Source organism: Arvicanthis niloticus, chromosome 3, assembly GCF_011762505.2.
Source record: "Arvicanthis niloticus isolate mArvNil1 chromosome 3, mArvNil1.pat.X, whole genome shotgun sequence".
NCBI classification, from domain to species: Eukaryota; Metazoa; Chordata; class Mammalia; order Rodentia; family Muridae; genus Arvicanthis; species Arvicanthis niloticus.
In genome coordinates this window covers 65,002,082-65,013,693 of record NC_047660.1, presented here as the reverse complement: position 1 = coordinate 65,013,693, position 11,612 = coordinate 65,002,082, and the positions used below count along the sequence as shown (strand labels likewise).

The following is an 11,612-nucleotide window of genomic DNA, read 5'->3' as shown; positions in this document are numbered from 1 at the left end:
TTGGTACTGTCTCTCTACGTTTTAGTTAGTTTGACTAAAGTATGGACTATCTTCTTCATTTTCTCAAAGAACCGTCTCTTGGGTTTATTGATTCTTTGTGTTGTTCTCTTTGTTTATAATTGATTGATTTCAGCCCTGAATTTGATTATTCATGCTATCTACTTCTGCTGATGGTTTTTACTTCTTTCTTCCCCCCTAGAACCTCCAGTTGTACACTTTAAAAAAATTTTTATTTTACGCATATGAGTACACTGTACCTCTGTTCAACACACAAGTAGAGGACATCATATCACATTAGAGATGGCTGTAAGCCACCATGTAGTTGCTGGAAACTGAACTCAGATCCTCGGGAAGAGGAGTTAGTGCTCATAAACACTGAACCGTCTCTCCAGCCCTTTAAAAAAACAACTTTTTAAAAAGATCTATTTATTTTATATGTGTGACTACATTATCACTGTCTCCAGACACACCAGAAGAGGGCATCAAATCCCATTACAGATGGTTGTAAGAAACTATGTGGTTGCTGAAATTAAACTCAGAACCTCTAGAAGAGCAGTCAGTGCTCTTTCCCCTTCTGGGGGCCCAAAGGGAACTAGGAAAAGTGGTTTTGTCAAAGGAAGGCTAGCCAACATTATTTGCCTTCCAGTCATTATGGGCTAAGAAAGTTCATGGCTTAGCTGACATCCTGACTATGACAGTCTTAAAGGCTGGATAGACAAGCTAGCTGTTCTGGAAAAGCTCTGGAAGCAAGACATTAGAAGAAACAGCTTTGATGTAGTTACAGAAGAATCAAACAAGGAGCTGTAATGAAAGGTCCCAGAATCTCAGCATCCCAGAATGTGAACCTTGTCTTTCTCTTCCTTCATGCTGCAGTATATAAAACTTAAAAGCAACATATAGTTCTGCAAAGACATTTATATGGAGCAGGCAGAGTGCACAGATTGGTTAATGAAGATCAATAAAGAAAGATGACTGCCTTTCTTCAGAGGTTAGTTTGATCATATAAACAAACTACAATATAAATTTCCATTCATGCCAACTTAAAGGATGGTACGTAATAACAAGTCATGAGAATTTTGTACCCAGTAAGTGTTATTGGCTGTGTATAGAGATTTTAGTCTCAGCCTAATCCAGAACTGTCTGCATACACAGAGACATAAACATAATCACATATTTATCACCTACCTTGTTGATCTTGTTAGTCTCACCACAACCGACAACATATTCAATACTATACATTTTTATAAGCACTGACTGACTTACAGTCCACAATTTTTCTTATATTTTAGCTTTCTTTTAAAGTGTTTTCAACTTGGAAGTATTTTTCAATTTTCTTCGAATATTTTCCTTGACAGGTAGATTTTTTAAAATTATGTTTCCTGGTTTTCAATGTTTGAGTTGTCTCTGATTTATTTCTTAATTCTGATTTACTTAAGAGATATATTTAAACATTTTGTGGTTGTTGGTGTTGTTGTTGTTTTCAGGTACTAAATATTGAGCCCAGATTTAATCGATTAAATGTTGTTTCATAGGGCACACAGAACTACTTATTTATTAAATATTAAATTTTTATTTCATGTATTTTGTCTCTCTGTGTGTGTGAGAGAGTGTGTGTGCACATGTGTGTTCCCATGTGTGCACATATCTGTTCACTTGGGGTAAATGGTAATTGTCTTCCTCTAGCACACCCACATTGGTTTTTCCTTCACTGACTCTGGAGCTCCCTGATTCAGAGAATGACTGGGCAAGGACCTGCCTCTGTCCATACAGCCAACTCCTATCACTGGGTTCACACATTAGCAGCCATTGATCAGCTGTTATGTAGATGCTGAGGACCTAAAATCAGGTCCTCCAGCTTGTGCACCAAGCGCTTTACCCCTAAGCTTTCCCCTCAGCCCAAGAAAATATATATTTTTGTCTTATTAGACAGTTTTTCTTTAATATTGGGAATCTGAAAAAAGGAAACTCTTACAATATTGTTTAGTCTATGTTTACCTTTACCATTTTGTCATCCACCTGTACAAAATCCTTCCAAGGTCTATCAGTGATTATATTCTTTGGACATATTTTATCAAAGGTGAAAATACCCAGCAAAAAAAGGACCAAGTTTATGCTCAGCATTTAAGAAAGAAGATATTATAAAATTCATATACAGGGGAGGGTCTGAAATATGAAGAATTAACATACATAGTACTGGTCTATTGGAATTGGTGCCTTCTCTGAACAAGACGGAATGGATGTTTAGGATGCATGTCAGAAACTACAGTATATTAGAGCATATCACACAAAACCGCCTTCAAGGAGAAATTCACTGGCTGCCACTGCAAGTTTCATTAGCAGAGACTCAGGCAAGGTTGCAACGGGTTTTTCTTCACGTCTGGCTCAACTTTTGGAGCTTGCTTACGTGTTCCCTAAATACCTGCTTCACCTGCTTGTTCCTCAGAGTGTAGATGAAGGGGTTGAGAGTGGGGGTTACTACAGTGTTGAGTAATGCCACCACCTTGTTATGATCCTCCCCCTGCCCATTCTTGCCAGACCGGACATACATGAAGATACAGCTGCCATAGAAGAGAGACACCACAATAATATGAGAGGAGCAAGTTGAGAAGGCTTTTTTCCTTTCCTTGGCTGAAGGAATATGAAGAATGGTATAGAGAATGTGGCCATAGCAGGTGGCAGTCACAGCCAAAGTGCCCAGAAGGCTGAGATTGGCAATAACAAAACCCAGGAACTCTATCAGGCTTGTATCTGCACATATGAGTTCCATAAGTGGAAAGTTGTCACAGAAGAAATGGTTAATGATGTTTGGGCCACAGAATGGCTGCTGAAAAAAAATAGTACTGGGAAACATGATAAGAAGCAATCCTGACATCCATGAGCAAAACACAAGCTGGACACAGACTCTTTTGCTCATAATGGTAGCATAACGCAAAGGGTTACAAATGGCCACGTACCTGTCAAAGGACATCACTGCCAGTAGAAAGAACTCAGTGGTGCCAAGGAAGAAATACAAGAATGCTTGGAGGAAACAACCTTGTAGGGAGATGGTCTTATGTCCTGTGATGATGTTGGTTAGCATCTTGGGGAAGATGACAGAGGTGAACCAGATCTCCAGCACTGCAAAATTGCGGAGGAAGTAGTACATGGGGGTGTAAAGGCGCCTGTCCACAAGGGTGATGAAGATGATGAGGAAATTTCCCAGCAGAATGAGGAAGTAAGTCAGGAGGAAGCCCAGGAAGATGAGCACCTGCAACTCACAGGCATCTGACAGCCCCAGCAAAATAAACTCAGTAACAGTGGTGCTGTTTTCCATGGTTCCTCCCACCTCTGCTGGGGCTGTTCATGGACCCTGCTGAACATCAGACCCTGTGAGTTCTGAGCACCTGAGGACAACAAGGCTGGAAATACAGAGGAATGAGTGTTACACTTGTAGCTGGAGGAGTCCTTTAGAGGTTTCAGCTCCTTGTCCTCTCGTTCCTCAGACACTGAGTCAACAGCAATCGTAAACTTTGATATCATTTTACTAAGTTCTGGGTAATTTTCTACCCCAAATGATTTTAAACAACTTAGTATATAACCTATTTTTTTCTGCAAGGAATTTTTTATTATTTTAGAACGGATCGTATTTTTTTCTATATTCATTTAAAAGTTGTATATACTCTCATAAATTAATGAAAACGTTCCCCTTTGCAAATCCTGTGTCCTATGAATAAAATTTTTCTGTCAGCATCGTAAATGAAATGCTATCAAAGGCATTTTTGTTGAAAATAATGTGACTGCATTTGAATTCCCATTACTAGAGCTGAAAACAAAAACCAAACAATAGCCATAGTATTTCTCGCAAAACTAAAACAAATAATAGCCAATACATAGTCCTGGGTTGGACATGAAACCTTTCTTTATTACCAAAATTAGTAGGTGCTGGGAGCCAAGCCCAGGAAATTACCTGCTGTTTTAGAAAGTCAAGTACAAGGTTAAGAAAGGACGTTCACAGGTCTCAGGTCCCAGGAACCTAAAGAACGTCTGGCATTTCCTTGGAGCAGGTTATGACAGTGGGATGGTCTAGGGCAATAAGGTTATGACAGTGGGATGGTCTAGGGCAATAAGGATATGACAGTGGACTGGTCTTACACAGTAAGGATTCCATAGTAAGATAGCCCTAAGCAATGACCCTCGCCCAAACTTCCCGGTTTGCTGTGTCTTTATAACCTGCCCCCAAAATTAAAGTTTCAGAGCTTGATCAGAACCCAGACTTGCTCTCATTCTTTGTGTCTCTTGTCCTTTCATTCGTTCGCCCCCTTCCCCAAGGTCTCGTCGAATCCCCGCGGGCCGGGGCACTTGGCGCCCGACGTGTGGCCTGTGGGTCGGCGTCCGATCGAACGTTGCTTCCACAGGGACGTCCCGAAAGCATAGGATCGACGCTTCTCCGGAGAGAAGAGAGAAGATCCGCATTGTGATCGCCACAGAGTCACCCGCCTGTGAGATTGATCCGGTGAAGGTAAGAAAAAGCAACGCAATTATGGGACAAGCATTGAGCAAATGTGATTTGTTCTTAAAGGGTCTCAAGGAGTCCCTCAAGGCACGAGGAGTAAGGGTTAAGAAAAAAGGGTCTTAGAAAAGACAAATAGAATAGAGTTAGTTTAGAATAGTTAGTTAAATTAGTTAGAAAGAGTTAGAATAGAGAGTTAGAATATAGAATTTTTCCCCTTTCCCAAATAGAAAAGACAAATAGAATAGAGTTAGTTAGAATAGTGAGTTAGGTTAATTAGAATAGAGTTAGAATAGAGAGTTAGAATAGAAGATAGAATAGAATTTTTCCCTTTTCCCAAATAGAAAAGATTTCATTGGTGAGGTTTGTTGATGTTTCCCCAAGAGGAGACTATTGATGAAAAAATGCTACGCCTCCTAAGAAGGAGATAAAAACATTAAACCTTGGAGATGAGGGAGAGAAAGGGCTAATGCAGTTGTCCACTCTCCGGCCGTGTTAACAAAAGACAAGAAGAAGGCGATTTTAGAGCCCTTCTGGGAGAAGGAGAAGATCAGGAGACTGTCCTGCTTTTTCTCTGGCCCCTTCGGGAGAGACCCTCAGTACTGCTCTCTGTGTCTATTTTTTGTCCTTGGTGCACCAATCTGTCTTTGTCTGTCAGTTTATGTCTGTGTTTTTGTTTCGTTGCTTGAATGTTGTTTCATGTTTAAAAGAAAATGGTTAAAACTTTATCTGCTGGTTGTTCAGACCTTGATTTAATTTTTAACTAGAGAGAGAGAGAGAGAGAGAGAGAGAGAGAGAGAGAGAGAGAGAGAGAAGAAAAAGTAAAAATAAAAAGCAGTTTCAATTGGCCTTTGGAGCCCTGCACTTGTGGTTAGGAGTCTAGCACAGATGGAGAGGCCCTGCCATGGTCTCATTGATGTAAAAGCCGCTCATAAAGGGGCCAGCAGGTTTTTATGGCTTCTATGGTAAGGAGCTAATAGATGTTTCTCCTAGAAAAATCTGTGACTATGATTATTGGGTTCAACAGGTGACAAGGTGCTTCTCTTGAAATTACAGCTAGAAAAAGCAAGAAAAATTTGTTTAGTCTAAATATATGTGCAGCCACTTCATTTTTGCTTTGGACTGCTTTTAAAAGTATAAAATGTTCTGCATGTCTTGGATATAGATTATTTGCTATAAGTTATTGGGTATGATTAAAAATTTTTTTTGCAACTTTGGTAACAAAAAGTTGGCTTAAAACTGGTAACTCAGGATTGGAGTCATTCAGAAACCAGATGTATAAAGATAGGATTTAAAACAATGTCTCTTTAAGAGGTATTAAAAGCTGCACTATCATGCATTCATACATAAGAACTGACAGCCAAACTTAGTAACATGAAAGTAATGTACTTGGTGTTGATTTTAGAGAAAATAAATTGTTTATATTGTTAAAAATCGGTTTTGTTTCCCAAAATTATGGTTACACTCTAATATTGCAAAAGAAACTCAAAAATATAGTTAAACTGAGATCTCAGTGGGAGTTTTATCTAGAACACACACGGCCCTGATAAACCATTTTAGGAATTTGTAGGTAGGCTGCTCAAAGGGCTGGTAGAAATTTTAGAGACCCCAGGCAGGAGATGTTTTTTACACATTTGGCTTATGAGAATGCTAACTTTAGTCCAAGCCATGCTTTCACAGCACTGAGGTGATAAGGAATGTTCTAGGTATGGAGACATAGGTCATTTTCGGAAAAACTGTCCAAAAAATAGAGGCATAGACAGATAGCAGAATCACTCCCCTGGAATTTGTCCTCAGTACAGGAAGGATAATCGTTGGGCCAGGCCTCAAGAAATAGGCCCGGATTAAGAACTCTCACACTTGAGTTAAGAGTTTGAATCTTTTAGTGTATATTATTCATTGCATGGTATTTTATTAGTTGATCTCTCTGAAGGAGTTTTAATGCAAGCCTTTGCACTCATACAATGAGCTTTAAATTTTTGGGAGTGCTTGTTGCTCCAGAAAATATTCAAAGGCAGAAAATATTTACAGACAGCCCACCTAATGGGAAGACTATATATATATATATATATATATATATATATATATATATATTTGGATCACATATTCATTTTCTTAAGTTTCCCCCTGCTTCAGCAGAAATAATTGAATTATGTGCTGTAGCCACTGTTTGAAATGCTGAAAAATCAAGCTTTTAATTTGTATACTCACAGCCAGTATATTATAGCTCACGGTTTATAATTGCTTAAAATTGTTCATTTTTAAGATATTGCTAATTCTCAAATTTTACAAATACAGCTTAATTTAAGAAACATGTACTTTTCCTTAACTTTATAAGACATTTAAGAGCTCATGTTGGATTGCCTGGACCCCAGGACAATGCCACAGCAGATTTGTATACCAGGCAGATTATAAGCCTCACAGTAACAATTGGCCAAACAATCTTATTCTTTATATCATCAAAATAGTAATACCTTAAGACAATAATTTGATATTTCTAGAGAGTGTGCAAGTAAAATTGCAAAAACTTGTTCTCTGTGTCCTCAATTTTTTCATAATGTTGTTAATCCTTGAGGACTTATACATAATCAATTATAGCAAGTGGATGTTACTCATTTCTGATTTTGGAAAATTAAAACATGTACATGTGAATTGACACCTTTTCAGGCTTTCTAGTTGCAACTGTTTTAAAAGGAGAAGCAACTAAAAATGTAATTAGTTACTGCCTACATTATCTTTCTATGCTTGGTGTTTCATATCAGATTAAGAGAGAATATGGAACTGGTTATTGCAGTCGGACATTTGAGATGTTTTGTTGACAATTTAATATTACCCATATTACTGAGATTCCTTATAATCTTCAAGGACAAGATATTGTAAAACAGGTATCGTGGAACTTTAAAATAATATCTTCATAATTCTCTGAGTGTGGAAGGAGCAGCTACTGTTGCTTCTGCCCTGGTTGTGCAAGGAACTCAAAAAATTGGCTTTTAAAAAACCAAAGAGTGGGAGTTATACCCCCAGAAGGGGTCTCCTAGAAATATTCTCCATCATGCTTTGTTGTTCTCAATTTTCTAAATCTGGACGCTCATGGCAAATCTGCTGCCGATCACCTCTGGCACCCTAAGACGAATAAAAATTATGCCACAGTTATGTGGAAGGACCTTCTTACCTTTAAATGGAAAGGCCTAGATTTAGTTCTCACATGGGACTGAGGATCGATATGTCTGTTTGATATCAAAAAAGGCGCAGCTAGATGGCTGCCAGAAAGATTGGCGAAACAAACAGATACCTCCACAAAGCCAGACCCAACTGTAGATAAAATGGATAACAATTGAAATCCAGGGAAGAGAAATCTCCCTGAGAATTCCCTTCTTTTTCCTTTCCAGATAAAAATGAGCCACCCATGGTATCCGCTGTTGGAAGTTCTGATCCTGATGCAGGCCTCGGGACTTGTACTACTCAGAACCTTGACGGGCCATTGACAAGAACATCGAACAGCTAGAGATTGGCATCAGAGAAAAATCTCTCATCTGCTTTTCCTTCAGCAAGGGGGCTCTGTGCCACCCCCCAAGGAGGAATGCTGTTTTTATACTGACTGACTAAACTGGGGTAGTTAGAGATAGTGTGGTCAAGATCAGAAAGAGATTAGAATGTCAAAAGAAACAGTGAGAACAAGAAAGAGTAGTTTTCTGCCTCTCCTTGGCTTACTACCCTTCTCCCTTCCATCCTGGGCCCTGTGATCAGTTCCCTTCGCCTTTTAGCTTTCCACCGGTGGGCCTTTAACAGACTCACTGGCTTTATAAAACAACAAATTGACTCCTTGGCATCTAAACCCCTACAAGTCCATTATCATAGACTTGATTCGGCTGATAGAGGCTTGGCTGAGCCTTGCGTTGACATTTCTCCTTTAGGAGCTGCATAGAACTCAGATCTATGCACGTTGGTTCGGCATGGCACGGACACAACGTGGGTACCTGCAAGGGGTGTGTGACAAGGTACCACAGGGGGAGGACCCAAATTGTCCGCTTCTGAGTCCCCTGAAAAGCAAACCTGATTGCATAGAGGTTGGTGTTGATTTCTTGTGTCTCAAAGCAGCCGACTAGGACTCTCAATATCCTACATGGCCCATGAGATAAATAACCCTCTCCTCCCCAAAAAGACACGATTACAAATGATACTGGGAGGATCAGGTCAATGCTTTCCCCCTCTGGTCAATGCCCATTTATCTGCCAATGAGATTTCTTAATGTCCGCATTTGCCTGCCAGCCTCGTTTAAAATTGTTAAAATTGTTAAAAGGGAGCAGATGCCGGGAGCCAAGCCCAGGAAATTACCTGCTGTTTTAGAAAGTCAAGTACAAGGTTAAGAAAGGATGTTCACAGGTCTCAGGTCCCAGGAACCTAAAGAACGTCTGGCATTTCCTTGGAGCAGGTTATGACAGTGGGATGGTCTAGGGCAATAAGGTTATGACAGTGGGATGGTCTAGGGCAATAAGGATATGACAGTGGACTGGTCTTACACAGTAAGGATTCCATAGTAAGATAGCCCTAAGCAATGACCCTCGCCCAAACTTCCTGGTTTGCTGTGTCTTTATAACCTGCCCCCAAAATTAAAGTTTCAGAGCTTGATCAGAACCCAGACTTGCTCTCATTCTTTGTGTCTCTTGTCCTTTCATTCGTTCGCCCCCTTCCCCAAGGTCTCGTCGAATCCCTGCGGGCCGGGGCAAGTAGGCTAATAATGAAAGAATGATGAAACAAAAAATATAGTATATTTAGGAGACTATATTTTTTTCAAATGTGCAAAGGTATAAAAATATTATCTGTGGGCTGGTCAGATGGCTCAGTGAGTATAGCACTTGTTATGCAAAATTGACAACCATAGTTTCATCACTGGAACCTATGTAAAGGTAAAAAGACACAACCAAGCCCACAACGTGGTCCACTGTCTACCAGTTGCCCTTCATCCCATAATAATTATAATAATATTAATAATAATGATGAATATAAAATATCAGTTCACCATAGAAAGTTTAAAGATGTAGAGTAAGACGAATAAAAACTCCTCTGTCGCCCAACACAGATAGCATTTATGATGATTTCTTAATTTGAAGATCTATTTTTGTATTTTTACCTATGTATATATCTGGGTTTGTGCAGGTGTATGGATGTGTGTGAAGATGCCTTCAGAAACCAATGGTGTTGGATCCCCTGGAGCTGAAGTTGCCCAACCCAACATTGGGGCTTGAAGTTGAAGTCAAGTCCTCTACCAGAGCAGTATGTGCTTCTAATCTCTAAGCCATCTCTTCATTCCCAGTCTGTGAAGATTCTGATGCAGGGCTGAGTGGGTAGCTCAGCATCACACCCCCTGTCTAGTGTGTGCGAGGCTGGTTTCAAGCACCACAGTTCTGTTTTGTATTTCTTTGTTGCAATTTTCTATCATTATTTACATCTATGTATTGGCTTATATAGCTTTGCTCACAGATTATGTATTCATCCCCTATAATATATTAACAAAATGAAATCTGATTATTATAAACGTTTTGTAATTATTTGACTACTATTCTTGAAGACTTCAGGTACCAAAACTGATATGTAGATAAGAAAGCATACATTTTTATCATGTTTAGTGCTTTTATATAATAGCCTCAGTAATCAAAACAAGTAATGTAATGGTCATTCAGTTATTCGTGGAGTCAATCTCAACTGTTCAGTTTATGTTTTTACCTTAAGGTCTGTTGTGTGTTCTGCAGATCATGATCAGGCAGCTCTTGTCCCATTATACTTCACATACTACCAAACCTTCAGGTTTTCCAGCCACCCACTTCCCCTGCTATACTCCCTCCCTCCTTCCTCCCAAAGTGAGCTGTCTCTGGATACTTACTAGAACCGGAATTACCACCTCCCTAGGTGGCTCCTAACCCCAAGTAGCATTGCTGGGACCCTTGCCTGAGAAAGTTGAATATGCATCTACAGTTCCTGTATTAGAGAGACAGACATCAATGGATGACTCGTGTGACTGGCTCTTACATGCTGTACATGATCTTCCAGTCTCACTGTGCCTATAGAAGTCTCTGGGGCACAGTTATCACAGTAGACCCTTTGTCTCTGTGGGCTGGGAATAGACCTGAGGTATTAGATGTTCACTTTGGTCTCCATGGAAATTTAAGATGTCCAGAGATGTATAGCTCAGATTTGACTCATCTGAGATTCTCTGTTTTTGCTGACTGGAGCTGTCATTCCCTTGAGATTCATTACCATCATTGACAACAGGGACTTAGGAAGGTCCCTTTCCTCTTACTTCATTCAACTCTCAGACTAAAAATTAACTTTACTGTGGGAAGAAGCCAAGAAACTTCCAATAAAGTTTTAATTAGGACAAAGATCTGCTGGGCCAGTCAGACTTGTAGACTGAAGAACCACTGGATTCTTGTACTTTCCAGTGGGAAACAACCAATGTTGAACTGAATATGACCTGTAAGACGCTTTAGCAAGACCTCTAAATATATATGTGTGTGCATGTGTATGTAAATTATATGGATGTATTCATTCTATACATTCAACTCCTCTAGAGCAGCAGTTCTCAATCTGTGTCTCATGAATTCTTTGGGTTCCTTTCACAGTGGCTGCATATCAGATATTATATTGCAATTCCTAACAATAGGAATTACACTTCTGATGTACCAACAAAATAATTTTGCTTGGGGGTCAACACAACATGAGAGACTGTACAAAAGTGTCACATGTAGCTGGCATTGCTACTTTGTGGGTTCTTCTTTCTTCCACACTTATTCAACCCTTTCAACCCCTTAATATTACATAGGAGAGTAGGGAAGGATAGAAAGGAAAGAAAGAGATCTCTAAATTTATTTTTTCTCTTCTTCTTGTTTCCTCTTTGAGTATTATTACTACTAACAAACTGCAACCAAACCCCTGTTCCAGTCAGTCTGCATAGGTCTGACTTTTGGAACGCAGATGGAGGCAAAATTGTTTCCTGAGGCTCAGGCATGGCCAGAAGAACCAAAGGGTTACAGCTCTCCAAGGGAAAGCTGGAGCAAGGCAGGCTGCCAGACCTCACCACTGCCACCAGTTAATGGCAGGCCTGAGACAGTCACTGACTCTGAGC

The 11,612-nt window shown here is 39.8% G+C and overlaps 1 protein-coding gene across 3 annotated transcripts; it reads right to left on the bottom strand.

Annotated features, from left to right (window-relative positions):
* Positions 1-263: 263 nt before the first annotated feature.
* On the bottom strand, positions 264-10,660 carry LOC117706347 (olfactory receptor 6E1). Of its 3 annotated transcripts, none has more exons than XM_076931036.1 (2): positions 10,371-10,660; positions 264-4,476 (listed from the first exon to the last, which is right to left on the bottom strand). In XM_076931036.1, the coding sequence occupies exon 2, from the start codon at positions 3,311-3,313 to the stop codon at positions 2,372-2,374; it is 942 nt and encodes a 313-aa protein (XP_076787151.1). In that variant the 5' UTR covers positions 3,314-4,476; positions 10,371-10,660; the 3' UTR covers positions 264-2,371. The 3 variants fall into 3 exon arrangements, with proteins under 3 accessions (XP_076787151.1, XP_076787153.1, XP_076787152.1); XM_076931038.1 differs by having other exon boundaries at positions 264-3,398; XM_076931037.1 differs by lacking the exon at positions 10,371-10,660 and adding an exon at positions 10,214-10,343.
* Positions 10,661-11,612: the final 952 nt, after the last annotated feature.

What these genes read in the sequence shown, in the direction of transcription:
- LOC117706347 (XM_076931036.1), bottom strand. Translation starts at nt 3,313, where the DNA reads ATGGAAAACAGCACCACTGTTACTGAGTTTATTTTGCTGGGGCTGTCA.